The sequence below is a fragment of the Vicugna pacos genome, chromosome 13 (genome assembly GCF_048564905.1).
Source record: "Vicugna pacos chromosome 13, VicPac4, whole genome shotgun sequence".
NCBI lineage: Eukaryota > Metazoa > Chordata > Mammalia > Artiodactyla > Camelidae > Vicugna > Vicugna pacos.
Genome location: NC_132999.1, coordinates 28,739,440 through 28,763,166, shown reverse-complemented (window position 1 = coordinate 28,763,166; position 23,727 = coordinate 28,739,440). Strand labels below are relative to the sequence as shown.

General features: G+C 51.3%; 1 protein-coding gene across 1 annotated transcript; it reads left to right on the top strand.

Annotated features, from left to right (window-relative positions):
- Nucleotides 1–1,121: 1,121 nt before the first annotated feature.
- Nucleotides 1,122–9,173, top strand: DMRTB1 (DMRT like family B with proline rich C-terminal 1). The gene is made up of 4 exons (XM_031684114.2): nt 1,122–1,718; nt 3,325–3,530; nt 6,691–6,943; nt 8,285–9,173. Exons 1-4 carry the CDS (start codon nt 1,178–1,180, stop codon nt 8,347–8,349), a joined length of 1,065 nt encoding a protein of 354 aa, XP_031539974.2. The 5' UTR covers nt 1,122–1,177; the 3' UTR covers nt 8,350–9,173.
- Nucleotides 9,174–23,727: the final 14,554 nt, after the last annotated feature.

Genomic DNA, 23,727 nt, shown 5'->3' with positions numbered 1-23,727 from the left:
GTACAGCTGCAACTAGAGGCTCTGGGGGATCAAGGTGGACCCCAGGCCTTGGCTCTCAGCTTCTATCATTCTGCTACCAGAAAGAGAGAACTTCAGAGAAAGGGCAATTAAAAATACATACATTTTAGCTAGGTAATAACCATAACTACCTCCTTAAAGATAATGATTCATCCTACGATTATAAGGATTATATACTTTCAATTTAGGTGTTAGTGACCCTCTTTTTTTCTTCTTCTTCTTCTTTCAGACCTAAGGAGGGTGGGGAACAAAGACATCAGGGTGCCACAAATTTCTATCAAACAAGAAAATGAACAAATTTAGTGGCCTTGGGAAACTATGAAGTTTGTGGCAGCTTTTCCCACGAATGGAGTCTTTTTACAGGGATAACTAAATTCATGGTACAGTTAAGCAATGATTCAAGGTCATGCTAAAATATCCTAAATCTGTTTTACTTTAAAGCATTCTAAGTATGCTTTACTTTGGAAGGCACCACCAATAGCAATACACCATCTTCCAGAAATGCATTTCTGTACCAACAATACACTTAAGTAATCGGAATTACTATAAAGGCACACCCCTGAGCAACTATCATAGTGCACTGAGCTCCTAGGAATATTCTGGAAGCATCACTGTGAACGGCTGCCTCTCTGTAGGGGAAATAAATGAAATTCAGCAGAAGTAGCAGCTTTTGGAAGGAGAAACACGGTCTGCCTCTCAGAATGCTTTTCTACCAGAAGAGGTTTACTGAGAGCTACGGTCGTCTGGCGCTTTAAGTCTCTGGACCGTTGAGTATCACTCCGCCTTTTTTGAAATTACAAAATACCTTCTATGGGATGGCGGGAATAGAAAGTTTGGGAATTAAATGCCTAAGACTTCAGATAACCCAGATGTCATATATGCAATAGCATTCCATAAAGAACTTATTCAACTCAATCCCTTGCATCTTTTTAACTAAGGCACAGAAACTCCAAATTTTGCACCCAAAAACAGGAGGGAAAATGCAAAGGTCTTGCTGCAACTACTGGGACGCACTGAGAGCCACTTTGTTACAAGTGTATCCAATGTCCCCAGCACCAGGGACTTGTGGGGCGCTGCTCATCCCTGCTCCATTCGCTCCGCAGCTCCCAGAGGTGGCGGTTGTACTACGAAGGCAGACCTTGCCAAACTGGCCGACAACATGCTGCGCACCCCTAAGTGCTCGCGGTGCCGGAACCATGGCTTCCTGGTGCCCGTCAAGGGCCATGCGGGCAAATGCCGCTGGAAGCAGTGCACCTGCGAGAAGTGCTACCTGATCACCGAGCGCCAGAAGATCATGGCCGCGCAGAAGATGCTGAAGAAGCAGGCCTCCGAGGAGGAGCACGAGGTGGCCCTGTGCGCGCAGGGGCCCCAGCTGGCCTCCGGGGCCAGGGCCGCGGCCGCCGTCCCTGGCTCCAGCTTCCACTCGCTGCCTCTGCTTGCCGCTTCCGGAGACGGGCAGCCGGGCCCCGAGGGCCGCGCAGCCGCCTACTTCCCCGAGAGACCCCCGCGTGGTCCGAGCCCCGGCCCGAGCGCCTTCCATCCAGTTCTGGGCGGCCGCGGCCACGGCCACGTGGGGCCGAGCGCACTTGCCGCCGCAGGCGTGCCGGGTTCTATGGAGGACGCAGGTCGGAGAGGCCCTGGCCGCCTGGAGCTGCGCAGGCCGCTGCGGCCTGTGCCCAGCCCACCGTCTGCCGACTTTGGTAAGATTCCCGGGCCCCGCGCGGGATCGGTTCCTCTGTGGGCTGCCGCCTCCCCGCTCCTCACGCTGGCGTCCCAGGCCAGCTCGGATCCAGCGGGGATGCGCCCTTGGGGTGGGGGTGGGGAAGAAGTTTTCTAGAGATAACCTTGCTTTGGTAAATCTTTCTTTGAATAGGCATTTGCATTCCGTGCCTTTTTGCAACAAGGTAAAAAGAGAGAAAAGAGTGGGTGGTTCTGAGGGCTTTTAACATTTAGCTACACTTTCTGCCTTTCCATCTTGCAAGAAAAAAATGGCCCCCAGTGGGCTCAGCTGTGGCTCCTCCACGGAGACGCCCTAGGGAGAGGGGCCGTACTGCGCTTGCGCACGTCTTCCCGCCCTTTTCTTGGGCTGAAGGCTCCTCCCCAGGACGTCCCAGTGGGTGGGCTAGCGCAAGACTGCGCCTGCGTACCATTCTTCCCTGCCTGTGCCCTAGAGGCCCCGCCCCTCAGCCACACTCTGACCCATTGAGTCTGTGCAGCCCTTCCCGCCCTTTGCCAGGCGCTCCCTACAGGTGAGCAGTTATTCTATTGAGATGTCGTTGCCCTTCTTTTCTCCCCTCCCTCCACATGCATAAATTACATTGTTATCCCCTCCCTTCATATGCATGAATCACATCGTTCCCTGTATCTTGCTCCTTTCACTATTACAGCTTAAAGTCACGTGTAGATTTGAGGCGTTTTAAAAGGAACTCTTTTTGGGTGCAGACACATATTTTCCTGGTTTTCCCTATGCCAGTGTGATAGAGCACAAGTCTGAGTCAGCATGCTTGAGGGGGCTGCTCACTCTGTAAACTTAGGCAAGCTCCTTCCTTCTGTTGGGGTCTCTCCATATGCTAAGGGCATTGACCTGGATGCGCTGGGGCCGTTTCTGCCTTCCGGGACATTCTAGGAAAATCTAGGTCCCTAGGGAACTAGATAGGGAGGACAGATCTGAAACAGCAATCCTAGGAGATGGATACCTTTCCAGGGACACAGGGCCTTTTTTTGTTCCATCTCTCGAAGGACAGGGACTGAGCACTTACCTATGTGCCACATACTAGTGATGAAGAGGTAAGGGAGTGCAAGTCAGATCCCTTGACCTCAAGGATCCTATCCTTGTAAGAGGGACAGCACTGACCAAAAGAATCACACCAATTGATGTGTAGAACTCTAATAATCGATGGTTTAGATGTGATCTGAAGGAAGATTAGGAGCTGTGTACTGAGGATTTAAGGAGGCAAAGTGAGGTTAGGAGAAAAAGCCTTTCAAGCTGAGGTAACAGCATCTGCAAAGGCTCTGAGGTGCAGGAGAAAGAAGCAGCCCCTAGGTTATGGGACATCAGGAGGCTGGAGTGGAGGCAGGAGCCAGCCTGCATGGGGCTTTGTGGCTGTGCTGAGGACTTTTTCTAACAGCAGTGGGACGTGGTAGAAGGGTTTAAAAAGCAGGCAGGATCAAAAGCATAATGGATGTGGGAGTTCTCTGTAAGTGGATATGAGTATTTATTATACTGCTACCTTTGGACAGTAATGTGCCCCCTTTTTTCCTAAATCCATGTGTCTTTAACATTTCCCTCATTGCTTGTCTCTTCAGGGCTGTCTCTGAGCATCAACTCAGATTATGTGGTGGGGTCTGAGTACCTGGAGAGAGAGCCTTCCAAGCTGTACCCCAGCTCCTCCAGCATGCACCCCTACCGCCCGTTCCCGCTGGGCTACCATGATGCATCCCTGACTCCAGGGGTACCCCTGCAACGGGGCTTCCGCCATGTGTCCTGCAGCCAATACCGTGGAGGAAGCTTGGTGAGTCCCATCCCCAACTTTTTTTCCAGGTTGCTCCTTATCCCAAATGCCCTCGCTGCATTTACAGACCATCAGTCCCAGAAAGCCAATTGATATGTCCACTCCGTACCAGGCCCTGAGCACAGGTCACAGGGATGCAGTATTGACCTTGTACAGTGTGCACCTCTGGGAACACACACATGTAGACAAGTCTGTACATGTGTAGACAGGTCGGCCTGGGCTGTGATGTGGGCTAAAGTCTCTGGGAGCTCAGGCAAGCAGGAATACAGATGCATCTCAGATGAGCCTGGGGAACAGCTGCATGGTGACACTGGCCGAGTGACCACCAGCCTTGACTCCCAGAATGCTGGCGCTAGAAGGGCCCTTCATTTTGCTGGGAAGCGGCAAGGAAGTATTCTTTCCTGAAGCCACACGGTTGAGGGGAGAGCCAGGAGCAGACATAGGTCCTCTGCCCCGAAGGTATGGCTCACTTGAGACAGCAGAGGGCTTTCAGGAGGACGTGGCACTTAAGCTTAGTCATGAAGAATATGGAAACTTTCCCCAAACACCTGTCACCTTACGAGACAGTTGCTGAAAGAGCAAATGAAATTTACTTCTTTTATATAATCAGTGGTCAGTTACTACCTGGTGTGCTTTTGGAGCCTGGAGTTTTGAACGCTGGGTGTGTAAGAGTCAGGCCATCCCTGTTGTGTGAGATACGAGTTGGGGTGACCAGGTTTTGTGGCCTTGGTTACCAGCTCCTTCACCCTTTTCCATTTTGGCAACCCTTGAGGGCCACCAGGACTGCAGGATAGCGAGAGGTCTGCGTGACCAGTCCTGACTTTAGCCCATAAGACTGGACCTGTCTGGGAGGCTGGTTCATACAGAGCTCAAGTCCATGGGAATGTAGACCATTGTTACCTTTACTCCCTCCCTCAGAGCTACAAGCCTAACCCTGGGTGTAGCAGAGGTGTTTCCCTTGGGTAGAGGGTGGAGAAGAGTGAGGAGAGGGCAGGCTTCTTTGGTTTAATGTGGAAAGTGAGTAAGAAAAAGGATAAAATCTTGACATTTACGTAACGAGGTCATTAGCCACAGAGTGGCACATGGGGGCCGGATCCTACTCCTGCTTCAGCCTCAGCAGCCTCTCCTCTGTCTGTTCGAGATATTTTAAAGTTTTATTTAGAAAGCATTTTCCATTGATTCAAGGGAAAAAAGTTTGACCACCACCGGTCTTCATCATTTCCAGGGTGCCTACTGGCCCTTATGTGATTCTTTGAGGAGTGTGTTATTTCCTCAGTGTCCGGTAGAGGATGAAGGCGCAGAGAAGTTACGAATTTGTCCAGGGTCCCAGAACTGTTGAAAGAGGGCCTGGGATTCAGCTTTCCCACCTGGTCAGTGACAGAGCCAAGACAGAGGACAGCAAACATGGCCCTTGATTCTCACCACCACCCCTGCCCTGCCTGAAATCTGTGGGTGCTGGTCCCCCCACTGCAGCCCAGGGAGAGCGCAGCATCTATAGCCTCTACACAAAGAGAGGGGCCTTGGCCAAATGGAGCACACGCCCACCGTCTGCTCACACACAAGCCTGGGGCCTGGCGTCCAGGGCAGGGCTCTGATTGACAGGCCTGCCAGACGGCCTTTGTTAAGAGTGTGATCTCAGTCAGTTTCTCTGGGCCTGAGCTGCCACCACAAGCCCCAGGCAGGAGCTGTGATCCAGGGAGAGACTTGGCTGAGCAGCTTGGAATTAAAGCGCTAATAATCCCCCTTCCCACCCCCTTCACGTCTGGATAGAGGATCAGGCATTTATTTGTGAAGCTGTTGCAAACCCAAGAGCCTGTGAATTGCTTTCCTCCTTGTCCTGCAGCTCCCTGCCCAGCCTCTGGGATAATCCCTGAGCCTTCTTCCGCCTTCTCTTCCTGTCCTGCCCTACCTGCTGCTTCTTTGCTTCCTCTTTTCCCCTCCCACAAAAGAGCACAGGCCTGAAATCAGACAGACCTGGAGTCCAATCCTACCTCCATTGTTTACTAACCAGCTGACCTGGGGAGGTTACCTAACCTCTGAGGACTCATTCAGGTTCTTAGTCTGTACACTGGTGCTAAGAGTCCTATTGCACAGGGCCGTTGACAGGTGCTAGCAATGAGGTTGACTGCGTATAAAGTGTCTGGCACAGGGTCTGGGACATGGTAGGTACTCAAAAGTGGGCTTTCTTCCCTTCCTTGTGGTCAAATTAAGTTAGGAAATGCTGGGTTAACCTAAGGAGAATTTTGCAGACTGCCTCAAGGCTTTAATATTGCTCATGTGTTGACTCAGCAATGTGGGGGCAGTATGCAGCATTTCTCAAACTCCCTGGACAAAGAACACTTCTAAGATCACTTAAAAGCATCTGGTAGGATGCTCCGGTTCTCTGGAACACAGCTTGTGGTGTGCTGCTCTGAAGTCTCTGGATGGAGAAGTGAACAATAGGAACTGCACCTGAAATTCATTATTTTCTATTACATTCGCGTCTTTCTCAGCTAGGCTCTGAGCTGTGTAGTCATCATTCCTCCAGATCCCCTCATTCCAGTCTTGGGGTCCTGTGGGGTTAGCGTCCATCTTCTGAAAAAGGAACAGAAACAGAGAAGGGGTGGATCGCAGAAGCCACCTTCCTGAGGTCACCCATCTTCCCTTGCTGCAGTAACAGCTGCACTACCCCCAAGTCTTCTGTCGTGTTGGAATGGGGACCCCACAGGCCCACCGTGCTTGAGTCTAAGTCCTTACACTGTCAGAAGATGGGACCATAAGCATTTGGGATGCATCTGGACCTTCCCCCAGTGCAGAGCAGTGGAGTCGGGTCCACTTGGGATCCAGGCCTACCTCTGATGCTCACCTTCATCTCCTGACGCTGTTTTTCATCATTACAGTGAGGATGGTAATAGAACCTCCCTCCTAAGGTCATAAGGATGGAATGAGGTTGTGGACCGAGGCATATTCAGCAGGGCTGAGTCCACGTACCAGTGCGGCGTTCCCCAGGCTTACCTGAGATGTGCCTGTATTCCTTCTTGCCCCCAATCTTACGGCGGGTGTTTGGGCCGCAGAGATGAACCTGCTCCATGGGGATCCCCCCACGTGGGAGAATGAGACGTTGGGTCGGCCATCAGGCTAACCCTCTCCCCTCTGGCACTCTGCTGTGTGTGTCCCGCAGGTGGTGGAGCCAGCGGGAGACTTACAGCCAAGCTACTACCCGCCGCCGCTGCCGCCACCGCCGCCGCCGCCTCCGCCGCCTCCGCCGCCTCCACCTCCACCTCCACCGCAGGCGCCCTTGCCGCAGCCGCAGCCCCAGTTCCTCCCGCCGGGCTTCCTGTCGGCGCTGCACTTCCTCCCGCCACCCCCACCGCCGCCGCCGCCGCCGCCCTTCTCGCTGACCATCCTGTCTGATACAGACAAGGAGAACACTGGTAAGTGAGCACCAGTCTTCCAGCTTCAGGGGGAGCCAGAAAGACTTCCTGGAGGACCGGGGTCCTAACAGGAAGTGGATGTGCAGAGAAGGGAAATTTAAAGTGTGCCCGACCCTGGGGTAAGCTCTTTCCTTACAGCCCTCCCGAAATTCCATGCCTGAACATCTCCGGGAAATGGGTCCCCATTCTCAGGTGAGGAACCCCATAGAACCCTGGTTACAAGGCCAAGCTTGGATTTCAGTGGAATTACCCATCTGGCTCCAGGTCCAATGCTGAAGCCCTCACCTGATCGGTCCCAGTGGGCAGAGATGTGGAGGACGACATGTATGTGGTGTGTTCATAAGACCAGAGTGTCAGGCCTCTCTGGCTGGGGAAACAGCATGTGCTGACCCTGGAACAGCAAGTAGAACCAGTTTGGGGCTGGTAGAGATGATCCCTCTCCTCTGCCCCAGCCACTGGGGAGAGAACCAGGCCAGGGGCTAAGACCCTGGCCTTCACAGCTCTGCCACTGGTGCACTGGGTGACCCTGGGCACTCACACCTTCCTCCAGCCCTCAGTCTTCACACCCGTAAATGGGCCCTGTCACAGGGTTACTGTGAGGGTCAACTGAAACTGAATGTGAAAATGCTCTGGGTTTTCTTTTGACGGCCCTTGCAGCTTTAAAGGTTCTAGGATTTTTTCCCCTTTCAATCCTCCCTTGAGGCTCCTCAGGCAAAGAAACCTAAGACCTGCTGCCCAATTGCTGTGTGTGTGACACCTAGATCTATTAGCTGGAGAGATGGTACAGTGTGGCTGGAAGCATGCTGGCCCTGGTGCAGGACAGCCTGGGTATAAGTCCTGGCTCCAGCATTTACCAACAGTGTGACCTTGGGCGGGTTCATTCACTCCTGAGTGCCTCAGTTTCAATATCTGCAAAAGTGGCTACTAAAGGCTCCTTACCTCACGAGGTTTTCCTGAGGATTAAACAGAACCTGAAATGATGAAGACTAGTAAAAATTAGTTCTCAGTTACTGTTTCACCTAATCCCCACACCAACCTGATGCTGCGAGGTAGGTATCACCTCCTTTGACGGAAGGAGAAGCTGAGATTCAGAGCCAGGAGAAGCTTACTTCCTGCTACCCAGCTTGTGACAAGCGGAGCCAGAGTGTGAACTTGGGTCTGTATCATGGTCAGGGCTAGAATTCCAGTCTCCTGACTCCTAGCAAATTAAAGGTGGGAATGGGAATAACTCATTCTCTGTAGGGACTGGGAATGATGAGAATGCCTTATGGGAAATTTACATTTGAAAACAGGTGATTTTCCCTCTTTCTCAGTCCAGCCCCTCTTCTTTTTCCCTCACAGATGACCAGGATGTGGAGGGGCCGGGTGAGCCCAGCCAGCTGTCATCTCAGGAGCAGTCTGACTAGGCCCAGGCCCGCTGGCCAGCAGAGTGGGGCATTGGGGGTGTTACAGCAATGATTTTCTTATCTCCGTTCAGTGAAGTGTACGGAGGAAGGATAGTTTTAGGCATAAGATGGCAGTTAATTCCCATTTGAAGTCAGGAGGAAGGAGGGTGATTGCGACAGTTTTCTCAGTCATGAGTTGAGGGGTTGATGAGGAGCACAGAGGATGAAATTACCAGGGCAGGGCCAAGACTCTGAGGAGTGGGGGGCTGGTGGAAGCTCACATTTAGGAATGAATTGAACCAGCTCTGGGTTGTGCTTCTGTTATCAGACTCACTCCCAGAGGCAGCCTTTGATTTCTTCAGGTCCTGTTCCAGAACAGGGGGCACCATCTATTTCAGCCCGTGGTTCCCAGCTGGAGGGCGACATGGACATCAAGCACCCAGCACCGCCAGGTGGCTGGTGCGAGCAGCCGCAGCCGGGACCAGGGTGCTGACAACAGGTTCTGCAGTGTCCTTCCTTGCTGCACTGTCCCCCATGGTCAGCCTGGCTCCTGCCCCTCACCCCTTCTCCAGGGCTCTGCCAGTAAGCATTCTGGCTGTTGGAACTGCTTCGCTTCTGTCCCATAAAGTTTAAGCCATTAGAGGCCTCATTTTTGGTTTTAAAAAAAAATCGATTAAAGTTTGACTCTTTGGTGTTTTTACAGTGATTGCCAACTTTAAAAAGTAGGCTGCTCATAAGCACTGATGCAGTTCTCAGAGAATAGAATGGTGCTTCCAGGTCATCTGTGACATCAGCATTTTCTTCTCTGGGGACAGCTGACTGTTGAATAAAATGAGCAGTGGAAATGCTTGTGGAAGGTGTATTCTCTCTTCAAATCCTTGTGGAAGGCAGCGTTCGGTAGGGGATTCAGGGGCTGGGTTCATGGCCTGTCTTCTCTGTACTTAGACAAGTCCCTCCCTTTACCTCAGTTATCAAGGGAGAGGCTTGGGCCAGGCTAGTAGGTTTTTATTTTTATTTATTTATTTAAAACTATCATTAATGTTGTTATTTTAAGCAGTAGAGACCTTTTAAGGAAATCTGACGCAGACACATTAGATAAAAAGATTTCTTTTAGTTTCCCTTCCCCAACTCCTTTCATGGGCTCTGCAGAGTGACATGGTTTTAAAAAACAGAACTTGATCCCATTTTGCTGTTTTAGGGTCCTGGTTCTCTTCCCTTCATTTCACTTTCTCCTTTTAAAAAAACATCCAGTATCTGTACTGGATTCAGAGCCCGGCCATCAGCTCTGCCGGTGAGGAGCATGGAATCTCGTGGCACAAACAGACAAATAAATAGACAGTCCAATGGGAACGCTATGGGGGCAGAGAGACATAAAGGGGCTTTGAGAGGGGTGGTCAGAGAAAGCCTTCTGGAGAAGTTGGGGCTTCACCTACATCTTAAAGGATAAGAATGAGTTAGGTGAAGATAGGCACTCCCAGTAGGGGGGGGCAAAAAGAGGGTAGGAGACCTGGAGGGAAGGATTTGAAGGTGAGGATCCTGTTCTCTGGGAAGGACTGGCACCCAGGAAAGCAGGCAGACCTGCCTCCTGTCTTGCCTGTAGACCAGGGTGGCAGGAAGATCATTGAGAAGTGATAATCTAACTGTTCTCTTATCATCACTCTGGTGGCTGTGGGACCTGGGTCTGGGCCTGCACTGCAGGAAGGTATTGCAGTGGGACAGCCATGGGAATTTTTCAGTTACTGCTTTATAGTCACAGTGCTTTCAGCAAAGCCAAATCAGGCATGCTGAGGCCCACGTGTCAGCACTGACTTCAGTCTGGACCTGAGGATGCAGTGATTGTGGACTAGCCTGGCTTTGGGGCTGAAGCTATCAGCCACCCCAGTGCTAGCCATTCCCTGGGCAGATGGGAGAAGACCTGGCTTCTGGTTCCACTTGGCCTCACTCACCTGCCCTCACTGGACCCCTGATCTTCTGACAGTATGGCCAGGGGGGCTGGATCAGTGACCTTACTTTTTCATCTCTTTGCTTTACCTTAGACTCCATACTTTGAAAGATTTTTCAGTCAAGCTGCGTTAATCATAAAGCTGTTTTCCCATTTCTGATCAACTGAAATATGAGACAGTCTGTGACCACCTAAGCTCCACACCATTCCAGACCAATGTTCAGTTTGCCTATGGGGTTTGAGATGGGAAGGTCTGTCGTGTGGTAAGAGCAGAGTCCCGTTGTCCTGTGGGGCTCCATGTCCACAGGACTCCTGGAAGAGGAGGCAGTTCTGTAGGCCTGTGATCTGATGATTCTCCAGAGACTGGTCAGCATCTTTCCTGCAGCCTTGAGCGTACCCCTGGGGCGGAAAGACCAACTGTGGGGCAGAATGGGAACCTGCCTAGCTCCCTTCCCCTTGTGTGAACCCCAAGTTCCGAGAGCCCCAGCCTGTGCTTTCCTGTGAGTTCTTACCACAGTTACTTGCCTTGGTGGGGTCAGCAGACCCCTGCTCCCTGTAGCCTTTCCAGTTTAATCCGTGCTCCCTGAATGCCCTGCTCCTCCAGGCTGGCTTCCAAAAGCTTCAGCATGAGCACCGAAACACCAGATCCGCGCATGTTGCTGGCCTGCTCACATGCCTTCCATGGCTCCCTAGTGCTTGAGACCAACACTCAACACAACCGGCCCGCCCATCTCTCCTGCCTCCTCCCTTAGGGGCTGGCCCATCCCATCTCTGGCAGGGGTGGAGACAGCCAGGTCCAGGCAGAAAAGAATCCGGAGCAGAGAGACTGGAGGCCAGAGGCAGCACTGCCCAGCCAAAACAGCCAAGGCTTGGCTATGAGCTAGGAGAACATTCTGGAAGGCAGCAGGCTGGCATGCCCTGACGCCGAATGCACTGGCAGGGCGCCGCCAGGAGAGGGCGCGCAGGCAGCAGCTGTGGGTGTGGCCCGCGGAGGAAAGACTACCACAGCGGCGGGTCCTGTTGCCTAGCGACCGGCTTCCCTAGAACTGCGCAGGTGCATTGCTGGAGAAAGCAAGCCCAGCTGGAGAAATAGGCTTGAAGCGCCCCACGGAGACCTGGGATGTCCCTGGGAAATGAAAATGATGAGCCTCTAGGCTGGGCTGTGTGATCACCAACCCTCTCAGCAATCATCTGTGCGCTGACCTGCCCGTGAAATAGATGCGTACTACTATCTTTGTTTTCAGAAACCAGTCCTAGCTCCAACCCCTGTGTCCCATGAAATATCCCCCTGCTTTCTCTCCTTTTAAACTTTTGCACATGCTGAGCCGTCTGCCTAGACGCCTTCCAGGTTCACCTAGTCATCTCCTACTTAGTCCCGGGGCCCCGTCCTCCAGGGCCCCTCAGCCTGGCTTAGGAGGCTCTGTAGGGCCTGCCCAGCCCCTCTGTCACCCTCTATCACCCTGACCCCACCCCGAGTAGATGTCTCTCCCACAAGTCTGTGGGCTTTCTGGAGACACTGACAAGGTCCCATTTGTCTCTGTGTCCCCACTCCCAAGGTGAGCTCAGCGTTGGTGAGGACTGCAGTTATCCAATGCCTTTTGCAGAATGAATGGCTGAATTTTAGAGCCATTTAGTGCGTTATTGGGTGGAGGGTTGAGTTGCCCTGTCTCTATTCACTCACTGCAGCATCTTCTGCCTTACACTTGTGCTCTGTCTGCTCAGACATCACACAGGGGACCAAGTAACAGGGAGTCAGCCTTCACCAAAACTCTATTGTCTGCCAGGCACTGCCCCTCTACTCTCATTTAATCCTCACAAAAACCCAGGGAAGATGTACACTATCATCCCTATTTTACGAAAAAAGTGAGGCACAGAGAGGGATAGTGATTTACCCAAAGTCACACAGCTTATAAGTGGCCAAGAGTGTGTAGAGGGCAACATATATCCCTGGCACCAGTTACAGAATTGTTAATATCCCCTTTGCCCTGAATTACCATCTTGAGATTTTTTTTGAACATGGACCACCTGAATGCACCCTCATTTCTAGACAGATTCTGGCATAGCACAGGGAGAGCAGCCTGAGGACATTTGCCTCCTGAAACCACTGCCCACTCTACTCACTGACCCCAGCACACAAAGTCTCCTGAGAGAATGTTAAAACAGGCATCCTGGTGACCAGTGTGGGAAGGGCCCTCGGGGTCTTTGGGCAGAAGGCAATCAACATCTCCTGTTTCTCAAGCTCCTGCCCTGGCCTGGGCTTCACCATAAGCCCCATTGTGCGAGCTGGGACTGACAGAATGCTCGTTCTTGTGGCCAGAGTGGAGCAAGGACGAGTGTCTTCTAAGGCTGCACCTCTAGGTTTTGGTCCCTCAAGCCCTACTGGAGGGAAGCCCTCCCACCATGACACCCCCTGTTTTCGTGGAGAGTGGGGTGGGGTGCTCTGCAGACCAAACACCCCCCTCTGTGCCTGCGCAGGGGACAAAATCCTCTCCCTGCTGCCCTGGGGATTCTCACAGCTCCTTCCACTCCTGGATGCTGTGGTCTTGGTGGGCCCAGGCCCAGGCCCCTCTCACTGGAGAGCTGCTCGGAGACCCTAGAATGAGCTGGGGCCTCTTTTTCTTGGCCAAGGGCCAGGGTCTTTGGGCCAAGCTCTTCCTTCTCACCTCTTCCTAGCTGTGTGCTCTTGGTCACATCACATAAGGTTTCCAAGCCTCCCTTTACCCTCTGTAGCGCTGGTTCAGGGTGTGCTAAGGCTACAGGGAGCTCTCACATGAAATACACCTTTGATGACGCCTCTCGTCTCACAGTGTATGGTACCTATGTGTTCAGAGGATTGAAGGCAGCGTCCTCTTTGAGACCATGTCAGGAGGCTAAGCTCATAATTTCCTGGCGCTCCCACTGCAGGGCCCTGTACTGAGTGCTTTCCACATACTCTTCCTGTGAATTCTCACAGCGACTCCTCCAGGCAGACACCTAATACCCCTGTCTTACAGATGGCAAAACTGAGGCCCTCAGAGGTTAGCATCCTGCTCTTAGTCACACTGTCCATAAGTGGCAGAGCTGGGATCAAATCCGAGTTCCTCTTGAGCCCAGAGCTAAGTTCCCAATCACATTTTCCTCTCCTGCTTCTCAGCAAGGGGGTCTTGTGAGTCTTGGGGAAGTCGTGGGCCCCCAGGACCTGCTGTTCAATTGCAGTCCCCCCAGCCCAGCTGTTTTCAAGGCATGTGGACAGGCTGAAAACAAAGAACTCCCTAGCTCAGGTCTTACATAAGGAAGAAAATCATTAAACAAAATTCAAACCCTTTAATTTCATTTTGAAAATGAACAAAGAAGTATGCAGTCATTTTTTAAAAAAATGAGTACTAATAGTATATTAGAATTTAAATATACACCCTTCCAAAAGGTAGACAGTAAAGTTATTAACAGTTGTGGTTTTAATTCAAATGTAATCTAGGAAACAGTTTTGATTTTAACTGGGATGATTTTCTTCATGCTCATTTCTTTCTTTTCTTTTCATTTCTTTTTTCCCCCTCATTTCTTCATCTTTTTGGTTTTGTTTTTAAATAAGTAATTAATTGCGAATATAAGTAATACATGAAAATGCTAAACAATTTAAAACTTTAAACCAGAAGCAAGTATTTTTTTCTCTACTTCTGTTAGCCATTCTCGTTTCTTTCTTCAGAGATGTCCCCTCTTTTTTCTGTCTCCTTCCAGAGGTGATTTGTACAAGCTTTTTTTTTTTTTTGGTTTAACTAAACTTTAATTTTGAGGTAAATATAGACTCACATGTAGTTGTAAGAAATAACCCAGAGAAATTTCACGTACCGTTTACCAGTTTCCCCCAACGATGCAATATTGCAACTAGAATAACTTTGTAACTTTGCTACAGTCCACTCAATTTATTCAGACTCAGTGTTACATTTACATTTGAGTTAATTTTTGTATAAGGTGTGATGCTGAGGTTCACTTTTCTTTTGCCTATGGATGTCCAGTTGCTCCAGCACCATGTGTTGAAAAGGCTATATTTCCTCCATCAAATTGTCTTTATACCTTTGTCAGAAATCAGCTGAGCCTATTTGTGTGAATCTAAGTTCTCTAATCTGCTCCATTGACCTGTTTCTTTATTTTAAACACACAAACGATAGCATACAATCCACACTATTCTTCCACATGTCTCTTCATTAACATCAGGTCAGGCCTGGCCTCCGAGCCTTTTTTGAGCCATAGTCCCCTTTGTCAGTCTGGCAAAGCCTGTGATCCCCTCTCAGAGCAGGACTTTAAATGGATAAAATAAAACACCTAAGGTTACAGAGGAACCCGGTTATGTTTAATATACTTGTCAGAATAGAGAAATAACACTTGTGGTTTAGTAAGACACCTACTTCGTTACTAACACGTTAAATAACAAAGTCTATCGGTGGATCGAGTCACTGTTAACAGTTTCTAAGCAGTGATATAACTGATATTTTGAGATACTTGCCACCACTGTAAAGTGATACGAGAAAATCTGTGATTTTTATTAGTGATCAAGTCACTGCTAATTCTGCTAGGGTTTACGGCCTGAACTCATATGGAAGGGAACGCTGAATGATAGTTAGGGGTTAGTGGAAATCAAGATGTGGTTCCCCCCCAGGGTTCTCAGAGCCCGTAATTGTCTTCAGGACTCCGGTGATGAACTTCTGCATCAGAGCTTGGAGCGCCCCCTGGCGGCATTCTCATGAAGTACTTCATTGCGCGGATGCACCTCCGTTTATGTGACCAGTGCTCTGCCACGAGACTTTTAGGTTGTTTCCAACCATTTGCTATTACTATTACTATTACTGCAACTTAATTTTTAAACGGTTTCTTCTGCTAAGGTTTTCTTTCCTTCTTCTCTTCACAGGGCCACCAAGCTGACCCCTTTGCATTCAGAGAGACCGTTTGCTGGTCACACACACACAGCCAGTCTGCAGAGGGCATCTTAGCAGGCTCCAGCCCTCCTCTCCCTCCTTCTGGGCCCGTCCACCCTCCACACCATCAAGTCCTTTGCCCCTGCCCCCGAGCCCAGGCTGGGGATTCCACTCCAGCCCCAGTGAGCCAGCGGGGAAGGTGGGAAGGGGAGGGTTCCCCAAGCCATGCAGCATCCTGTGAGCAGATGTCCAGCTCCTCTGTGCCTTTGTGCTACGTTTAATTAACAGCAGATCGCAAGATGCTAACATTCTATCATGTCAGCTCTTGAATTTGAGCTAGCACAGGCATTGGCCTGCCAGTAATTAGCTGTTGGGTGGTGTCTTTTCTTCATCTTTTTTCTTTTTTTAATTGGAATCAGAACATCTTTCTTTCTTTCTTTCTTTCTTTCTTTCTTTCTTTCTTTCTTTCTTTCTTTCTTTCTTTCTTTCTTTCTTTCTTTCTTTCTTTCTTTCTTTCTTTCTTTCTCCCTTCCTTCCTTCCTTCCTTCCTTCCTTCCTTCCTTCCTTCCTTCCTTCCTTCGTTCCTTTCTTTCTTCCTTTTTTTTTTCGTGGTAGTAGATGCAGCCCATGGAACACTCTGTGGAATTGGCTGTTTTTCCACATTCATGGACAATTAATTTCCAGCTATAATCCAGTTACCCAGCAAACACTGAGTTACCTGCCGACATTGTCAGCCATTTGCTGAAATGATTCCTCCTCCCACCCCCCCACTTGGGAAAACAAGAGATAATAACACGTCGTTCTGAAATGTGTGAAACATAACCGGTTTTAAAATCCTGGCCATTTCACTGTTGGCCTTTAATGAAGTCAGTGTTTTTGAACATCTGGCTTTGGATTTTTTTCGATTTAGAGTGAATTCTTTTGCTAACACAGTATATTAATGTCAGTCATAGGGTGATGCCAACCACCATCTTTAACATCAGCAATGGTCCGCGTTCTGTCCACAGAGCCAATAAGCATCTATTGGGTGCCTACGATGATCCAGGCCTTGTGCTGGACTCCTAGGATAAGATGGCTGTTCCCTCCCACATCCTGGCCCTAGCATCCTTAGAACCTGATCTGAGCACTTACCCACATAAAACTCTTCTCTGGCTCCCCCACTGCTTAAAGGTCCAGCTCCCCAGGCTGGCCTACAGGCCGTCCACAACCCACAGTCCAGCTGACCATACCAGAGTCTTCTATGCTTCTTTGTCCCCTTTGCACTAGAAATTTCACCAAACGCCTTGCTCACGCATCTTCTGCCTGGGCCACCCGTCCCCAGGGCCTCATCAGCGCCTCCATGGAGCCTGCTCCGAGCCTCCCCAGGAAGCCTGGCCTTGTTTTCCTTTGATGCCAGGTGTACCCTGCACTTCTCCCTCTAAGACTTTACTACAGTCACTTGCCTCTTCTGTGGGCTCATCGCCAGTAAGAATGACATCTGATTCACCCATTGAAGTCACCAGTGACAGCCTCGTGGCCAAATCCAGTGATCAGTTCTCTGTCTTCTGCTCCCTCGACCTCCTGACACATTTCACACACATTTCTCTAGACTTTCGGGATGCTGATTTCCCCCACCTCCCGCCTGCTCCCTCATCCATTGCTGCCCCTTCCTTGCCTACTTCCTCGATGTTGGTGCTCCTCAGGCAGGTCCTGGACCCTCCTCTCTCCTTGTCAGTGCCCTTTCTCTGGAGTTGCTTGTCCAGCTCCACATCCTCATGCTCCATCTAGTGGCCCGGGCTCTGGCCACGTGTCAGCTCTGACTACACAGCCTCTCTCCCTGCATGTCTAAAAGGTGTCCTGGCAGGAAAACCGAAGTCAACCTGGAAGGTTCAAGATCAGATTAGAAAACAATGTTCCCAGAGCGAGCGGGAGCCAGTGAAGATGAGTCTGCCATGCTCAGGCTGTGGTCAGGAAGGGATAAAACTGCGGCAAAAAAAAAGCCAAGGCCATAGAGGGAATTGGGTAGAAACAGCCCTACCTCACTCTCCTCCCACCCTCTGATCTCCTCTGGTACTTCCATTGGTCAAACCCAACCAGGTGCTGGAAGGCAAAGGGGCCAGGGGGTTGCCATTCACAAGGCTCTGGCTCGGCCCCTTGGGCACAGAATAGAGCAAGAGGGCAGAGAACTGGGGGGGACAGGCGGACAGAGAGTCACTATCACAGTCCACAGTTTCCCACCAACTGTCTTCAGAGGTTACGCAGACATCCCTCCCCGACCTCAGTGGCTCTCCAGGTTCCAGGCACAGTTTTCTTTGCCCTGTTGCGCAGCAGAGCCCAGGTGCCCTGTGGTAACAGGATCACCACTCAGGCCAGCACGGCCGTTCTTTGCCTATTGGTTCAGTAGCAAGAGTGGCTCAAAGCGGCCAAAATGAAGCCCGGCTTCTGACTTAGTGGAACCATGGCTGCATTTCCTAGTGGAAGCCCTTGAGAAATAGCACCCCCAAACCTGCTGTGCCCTGAGGCTGCTGTCGTAGTTTGGGTTTCTCAAAAATAGACCCCAAGGTGAGGGTAAGTGTAGAAGTGATTATGAAGGAGGAGCTCTTGGGGGAGACCATTTAGGGAGTGGGGAGCAGAACGGGAAAGGGACTGAAACCAGGGAGGATGCCATTCAGGCGAGCTCTCAGCCTCAGCCCGGGAGCTCTGCAGGGCACATCCTGCCTCGAAGTTATCTGGATGTGAGGCCAGACAACTGGGGTCTCAGACTCCTTCATCCTCAGTCACTGGTTACAGGCTGCCCCGAGGGTGATGTAAATGCCCAGGCACCTCCAGCTGCCTGAGCCTGTGGGCCAGGCAGGCTCTGGAAGCCCAAGGGATGTTCTCTGAAAAGGACTCTGATGCGCCGGTTGGCAGCAAAAACATGTCGAACCCAGGAGGGGCCCAAACATGGAAAAAAGGAATCTAAGGGAATCTGGGCAGAGCTCCAGCGTGATCTGTTATGTTGCAGAGACGGGAAGCAAAAATTCCGTCACGTAGGTTATGGAGGTGTAACCGTGAGTGGGCTGTGGTGATGGTTGCACAACTGTGAGTATACTGAAAACCGTTGAATGGTAGGTACACTTTCAATAGGTGAGTGGTATGGCATGTGAATTACGTACAATAAAGCTGTTATTAAAAACAGGTGAGTGGGGATGCTCCTGCTGGGAGACGGCACCGTGCACTGGTCACTGATTAAGGCCCACGCCGCATCCTATGAGGCAGATCCCCTGCATCCCAGGGTGCTAGCTCCCAGCTGGTGCTCTGACCGAACCTTCAGCAGGCCAGTCCGCCATCCCCCCAGGCCAGCTGCTGGGCGCGAGCCCAGTGCCGCACTCCTCTCCCTATTAATTGCATCTCTGGGTTGGAGGCAACATAGTGCGACACACCACGGCAACGGACAAAGCATTCTGTATGGCCACAGATGGTGGTGCTGGCAGAAGTATCCAGCAGAAAAGGCAAATCTGTTCCCAGATTCCATGAAGATTAATCGATGCAGTTCTCATGATGGAAGGTAATCAACTTGCCATCATCGTGGTTTCATGGGGAGTGGTGCCATTCAGGCAGCATTGGCTAATGTGGTTGGCAGACTGGGCACTCAATGTGGGAGCAGCCAGATCAGCTTTGGTAAGGGGAAGTCCATGTCGTTGAGCCTATGGAAAGCCTTCAGCCCTGCTGTTACGAGTGTTTGTGTCTTCCCTACATTCATACGTTGAAGCCCTCACCTCCAGTGTGGCTGTATTTGGATATGAGACTATTAAGGAAGTAATTAAGGTTAAATGAGGTCATAAGGGTGGGATCCTGATCCGATAGGAACAGTATTTATAAGAAGAGACGCCAGAGAGCTCCCTCTCTCTCTCTCCATGCATGTAGAGAGGTCATGTGAGCACACTGCAAGACGGCGCTGCCCACGGGCCAGGAGAAGAGACCCCAGGATGAAACCTACCTTGATGGCACCTTGGTCTTGGGCACCCCAGCCTCCAGAGCTGTGAGTGGTAGATTTTTGTTGTTTAAGCCAGCTAGTCTGTTATGGCAGCCCGAGAGACAAGACAAGACCTGCTCTCACCCTCACTTTGTTCATGAGCCCATCGAGCTGAGGAAGGAGATCACCTGACGTCTGCAGAATGAGTCCTCTTGTTCCACTAGTTATTGGGGGCCTCCCCTGCAGGGGTTCCCCTCTGGTGCACATTTGCCTAGGAGGTGACTGTCTTCACACATGCCTATCTTGAGAGGTCCAGCCACATACTTACCTCCTGGTCACCAGTTTTCCAATCTTGTTCCTTCCAAAACCCTGAGCAGCCAGCTAACCCATAAACCTCTGCCCGTGGATCAGTGTAGATCTGCACCTCGGGCTATCCCTCCTATCTCTGAAGTGGGCAGCGGGTGCTGGTTGAGTCCTGCCCTTAGGAGCAGTTCCTTTCACCACTGTCTCTCAGGGCGCCGCTGAAGGGGGTTGTAATGCAGTCTCCATCCACTCTGGCTGGTAGTGACACACCACGCACAGCCATTTGTAAGTCAGGCTCCTAGTGGCTCCTCTTCTGCTAACTGGCCACAGAGGATTCCCCAAAGCAGACGGCAGAGCCTGGCAGCAGGTTCCATGGGCATCTAAGTCAAATGTTGGCGTGATTTACTGTCGCCTCTGAACCTGCTGCAGCCCAGTGTCATGTATGCATTTGTGCTGAATGTGGACGTGCTGCTCACACTCAACTTTATGGTTTGGAGGAGCAGATAAAATCCAGTATGTTCATTTTCTATGACGGCATAACAAATCACTCCAAACTCAGTGGCTTAAAATAGCACCTGTTCATTATCTTGCAGTTTCTGGAGGTCAGAAGCTGGGTAACTGCATAATGGGCTCTCTGCTCAGGGTCTCACCAGGCTGAAATCAAGGTGTGGCCAGGCTGCAATGTCATCTGAGGCTCAGGGTTCTCTTCCAAGCTCATTCAGGTTGTTGGCAGAATTTGATTCCCTGCAGGTATAGGACTGGGGCCCCCATCTTCTTGCTGGCTGTTGGTTGGAATCACTCTCAGCTCCTAGAGGCCACCCTCTGGTCCTAGGAATGCGGCAGCCTACCTCCTCAAAGCCAATGGGAGACTCTCTCTGCAGTCTGCTATGAGAGGGTCTATGTAACGTAATCACAGGAGTAACTTCCCATCATATTTAGGCTTAAGGGGAGGGGATTCTACAGGACATGTATACCCAGCGGTGGGGCTCTTGGGCTCATTTTAGAATTCTGCCTTCACACCTGTCATACCGGGTCCCAGCAGGAAACAGCATGCTCAAATTAATATATTTTAAGGGGGCTCAATAAGGGAATTAACAAAAAGTTTTGGCAAGGAGTAGGAAATCACAAGGATAGTGCAGTCCCCAGAGAGCTCAGTTAGCACCCCTGGGGTGGCAGAGGGGTGAGGGGACAGAGCAGCTAGTGGGGCGTGCAAGGAGAGAGTCATGCAGAGAAGTCTGCTGTGGTAGAGCAAGGACCTCTCTCAGGGACACCCCCCAGGAAGGGAGCTGGGAGAATAAATGCTCTGACCCCCCTCCCCTCTCCCCTCCAACCTTCTGCTGGGACTCCTCAGTGCTGAGCCCAGTCAGAAGTCAGAAGGCAAGGGAGCCTGTTGGTACATTCAGTCCACACAGGTCAGCCTCCAGGGCGCAGAGCAGGGGAGAAGACAGGGGCGGCGAGGGGGAGGCATCAGGAGGACATCCAGCCAGCACATCAGGCCACATGGCCCTTTGGTGTCCCATGGCCATGGGGTCTGGTCTCTCCCAGAGCCAGCAGACAGACTGAGCTGCTTTTCTAATGCAACAGAGCTGTCAGTAGAGGAGAGCAAGCTGGGCTCCCAAACCTCAGTGTTCTGCACTGTGATTCTGTGGGGGCCATGCCAGGGACCCCACCCCACCCCAGTCTGCCCCAGTCACTCCAAGTCCTGTTGGATCTGCTGGGTCATAAGGCTGGGGCAGCAGGATGGCTTGTTCCATAGTCTGGACCAAATGCAGAGCCTGCTCTTACTTCAAGTCCATTCAAAACTGGCAGCTGTACCAGTTTCCCAGTAAACGAGTCAGAACTGCACCCCCAGGTGTTGTGTACACAACCTCCAAAACCCAAAGAGGCCCCTTCAGCGCCATGCGTGTTATAGCCACGTATCGTTCATTCTAGAGGAAATAGCCCAGGTTCTATCTCCTCCCACCCTCTGGTCTCCTAATGGAAGCCAGAGAGCAAAGGAGTCCAGAGAAGCTGTCCACAGAGGTCAGCCCCTCTGGACACAGAGCAGTGTGAGAAGGAATCTGTGAGTGTGAGATGCAAAGGGAGAGTAACCGGCCCCACATCTCAAACCGAACATGGAAAAACAGCTCTCAGCTTCATCAGCCACCGCTGACCCCAGCCCCCACATCACCTCCTGCCTGGTGGATGGCATTGGCCTCCTAACTGGGAGCCTTGCCTCCCATCTCCTCCGCAGCTCTGACTCCATTTTCCTTAAATAACTAGAGTGATCCTTATAAAATATGGATTGAATCAGGTCACTCCTCACCCCAAACCCTGCAGTGGCTCCTGTTGGTCTTCCATTAAAACACCAACCCCTTGGCCCGGTTTCTGAGGCTCTGAATCAAATGGCCTTACCCGGGCTGGTACATGAGATACACTCATCGTTAGTTCATGCACAGCCCACTTTCATTTGCTTGCTTGTTTTTAACAACGTGATAAGCACCTGTGAATCCATTGCTCCAGACAAAAGCCAGGCTCTTGACAGTCTCCATCCAGCCATCTGGTCCCCAGTTCTGTCACCTCCCCCACCCAGTGTAACCAGCCTCCCAGTGCCTCATTCACTAGCTTTCCTTTTTTTTTTTTTTCATTTCATCACATCCATATGTTTTCTTAATTTTTTAAAGTTATTTTAGGGTGTAGTTTTGGGGGCTAACTTTTTTCACTGAATTTTATATCGCTTGCACTCATCCACGTTGTTGTGGGCTGCAGCCCGTTTGTTTTACCTGATATGTGATATTGTTGTGTGGCAGCCCAGGTTTCTCACACTGTCCCTCTTGCCGGCACTTGGTGTATGGGTTTGGCTGTGGGGAGCAGTGCTGCTGCAAACATCAATGCCCAGGCCCCTGCTGGTCTACCTGCTACCACTCTTCTCCTCACCCACTCTGGCCTCTTTGTACATACTCTGAGCTCATCCCTGCCCCAGGGCCTTTGCACCTGCTGTTTCCTCTTCCTGGAATGCTTTTGCTAGTCTGGCTCTTCTTCATCATTCCTATTTCAGTGTCATGTCACTGTCTCAGATGCCTGTCCTGGCCCGCCTGGGTCTGCAGCCCTCCCCTCCCAGGAACTATGCCCATGAGACCAAAATCTTCCTGGGGGACTCAAGAAGGGGCTGCTTTGGGTGTGGCTGGAGCACAGGGGTACAGGGGTAGGGTGAGAGATGGATCAGAGAAGTGGTTTGAGAGCAGATGTGGGAAGACCTTCAAAGTGTGTTAGGATCGGTGCCCCAAAAGAAGCCTAGTGCATCCTGGGTGCTTCCCGAGGTCTCTCGGGGGGGCAGCTACCATATATGCTTGAATATAAGGAAAGTGGGTATTCTCCCAAATTTATCCCTCAGAAAAGAGAGGTTGCCTCATATTTGAGCCTTTCCACATTTTATGGGGCACTTGTACAATTACTTTATTTTGAAAAACCAAGTTCTGGTTAGGGAGTGCACGTTAGACTAAAACAACCTCTGTGTTTTGGACGCGTCTGAGGGTTACCTGTAAAACTGGTAGGCAAGAGACACGGAGAGTCTTATCACTGGCAGAGTCAGCATTCAGGGCTGTGACCAGACAACTGTGAGGGCTGCCTGAGGCCACACAGCCATGCTGTTTCCTTGGAAGGGTGGGGGGCTGCAGAGCTCAGTGGGCCCACCCCCTTGTTCTTCAGAAGGGGAAACTGAGGCCTGAGGAGGTGAGTGGCTTCCCAAGGTGCAGAGCCAGGCCTAGAATGCAACGTCCCTGCTGCCTAGAGTGTTAGGCTTTTTCAGAACATCGTGCGTGGAGGACAATGTGTCAGGTACCAGGGACACAAACCTTTCTGCTTTCTTGACCTTGAAGGCAGGGATGATGTTGCTGGGGGAGCACCAGCTTTGGAGCCAGGAAATCTGAGTCCTAATTTCTGGCTTCGCCACTAACCAGCTGTGTGACCTTGGGTAAGGCACCTCCCCTCTCTGAACCTCAGTTTCCTCCTTTGCTGAGTGGAGATGATAGCAGCGGACTCTCCTAGGATGTTGTGAGGCTCTGGCTGCTGCAGAGTGGGGAGGAGGTTGTTCCCTGGAATGGGGGAGCCGTGATATGAAGGGGACGCTGGCAGGGGTGGGTGGGGGTCAAGGATCTGCGGAAATGAAGCTGCGGCCTCTCTCTCCAGTGATCCGAGGGCAGCGGGGTGTGAGCCTGCCTGAGGGTGTCTGCAGCATGCAGACGAGCAGGGGCAGGAGGAGCAGGGCTGGCTGGCTGGGCCAGCTGCACTCACAGCCCTCTGCCCAGCAGGTCCAATGACTCTCACCACGGGAACATGTGTTTGCCACCACA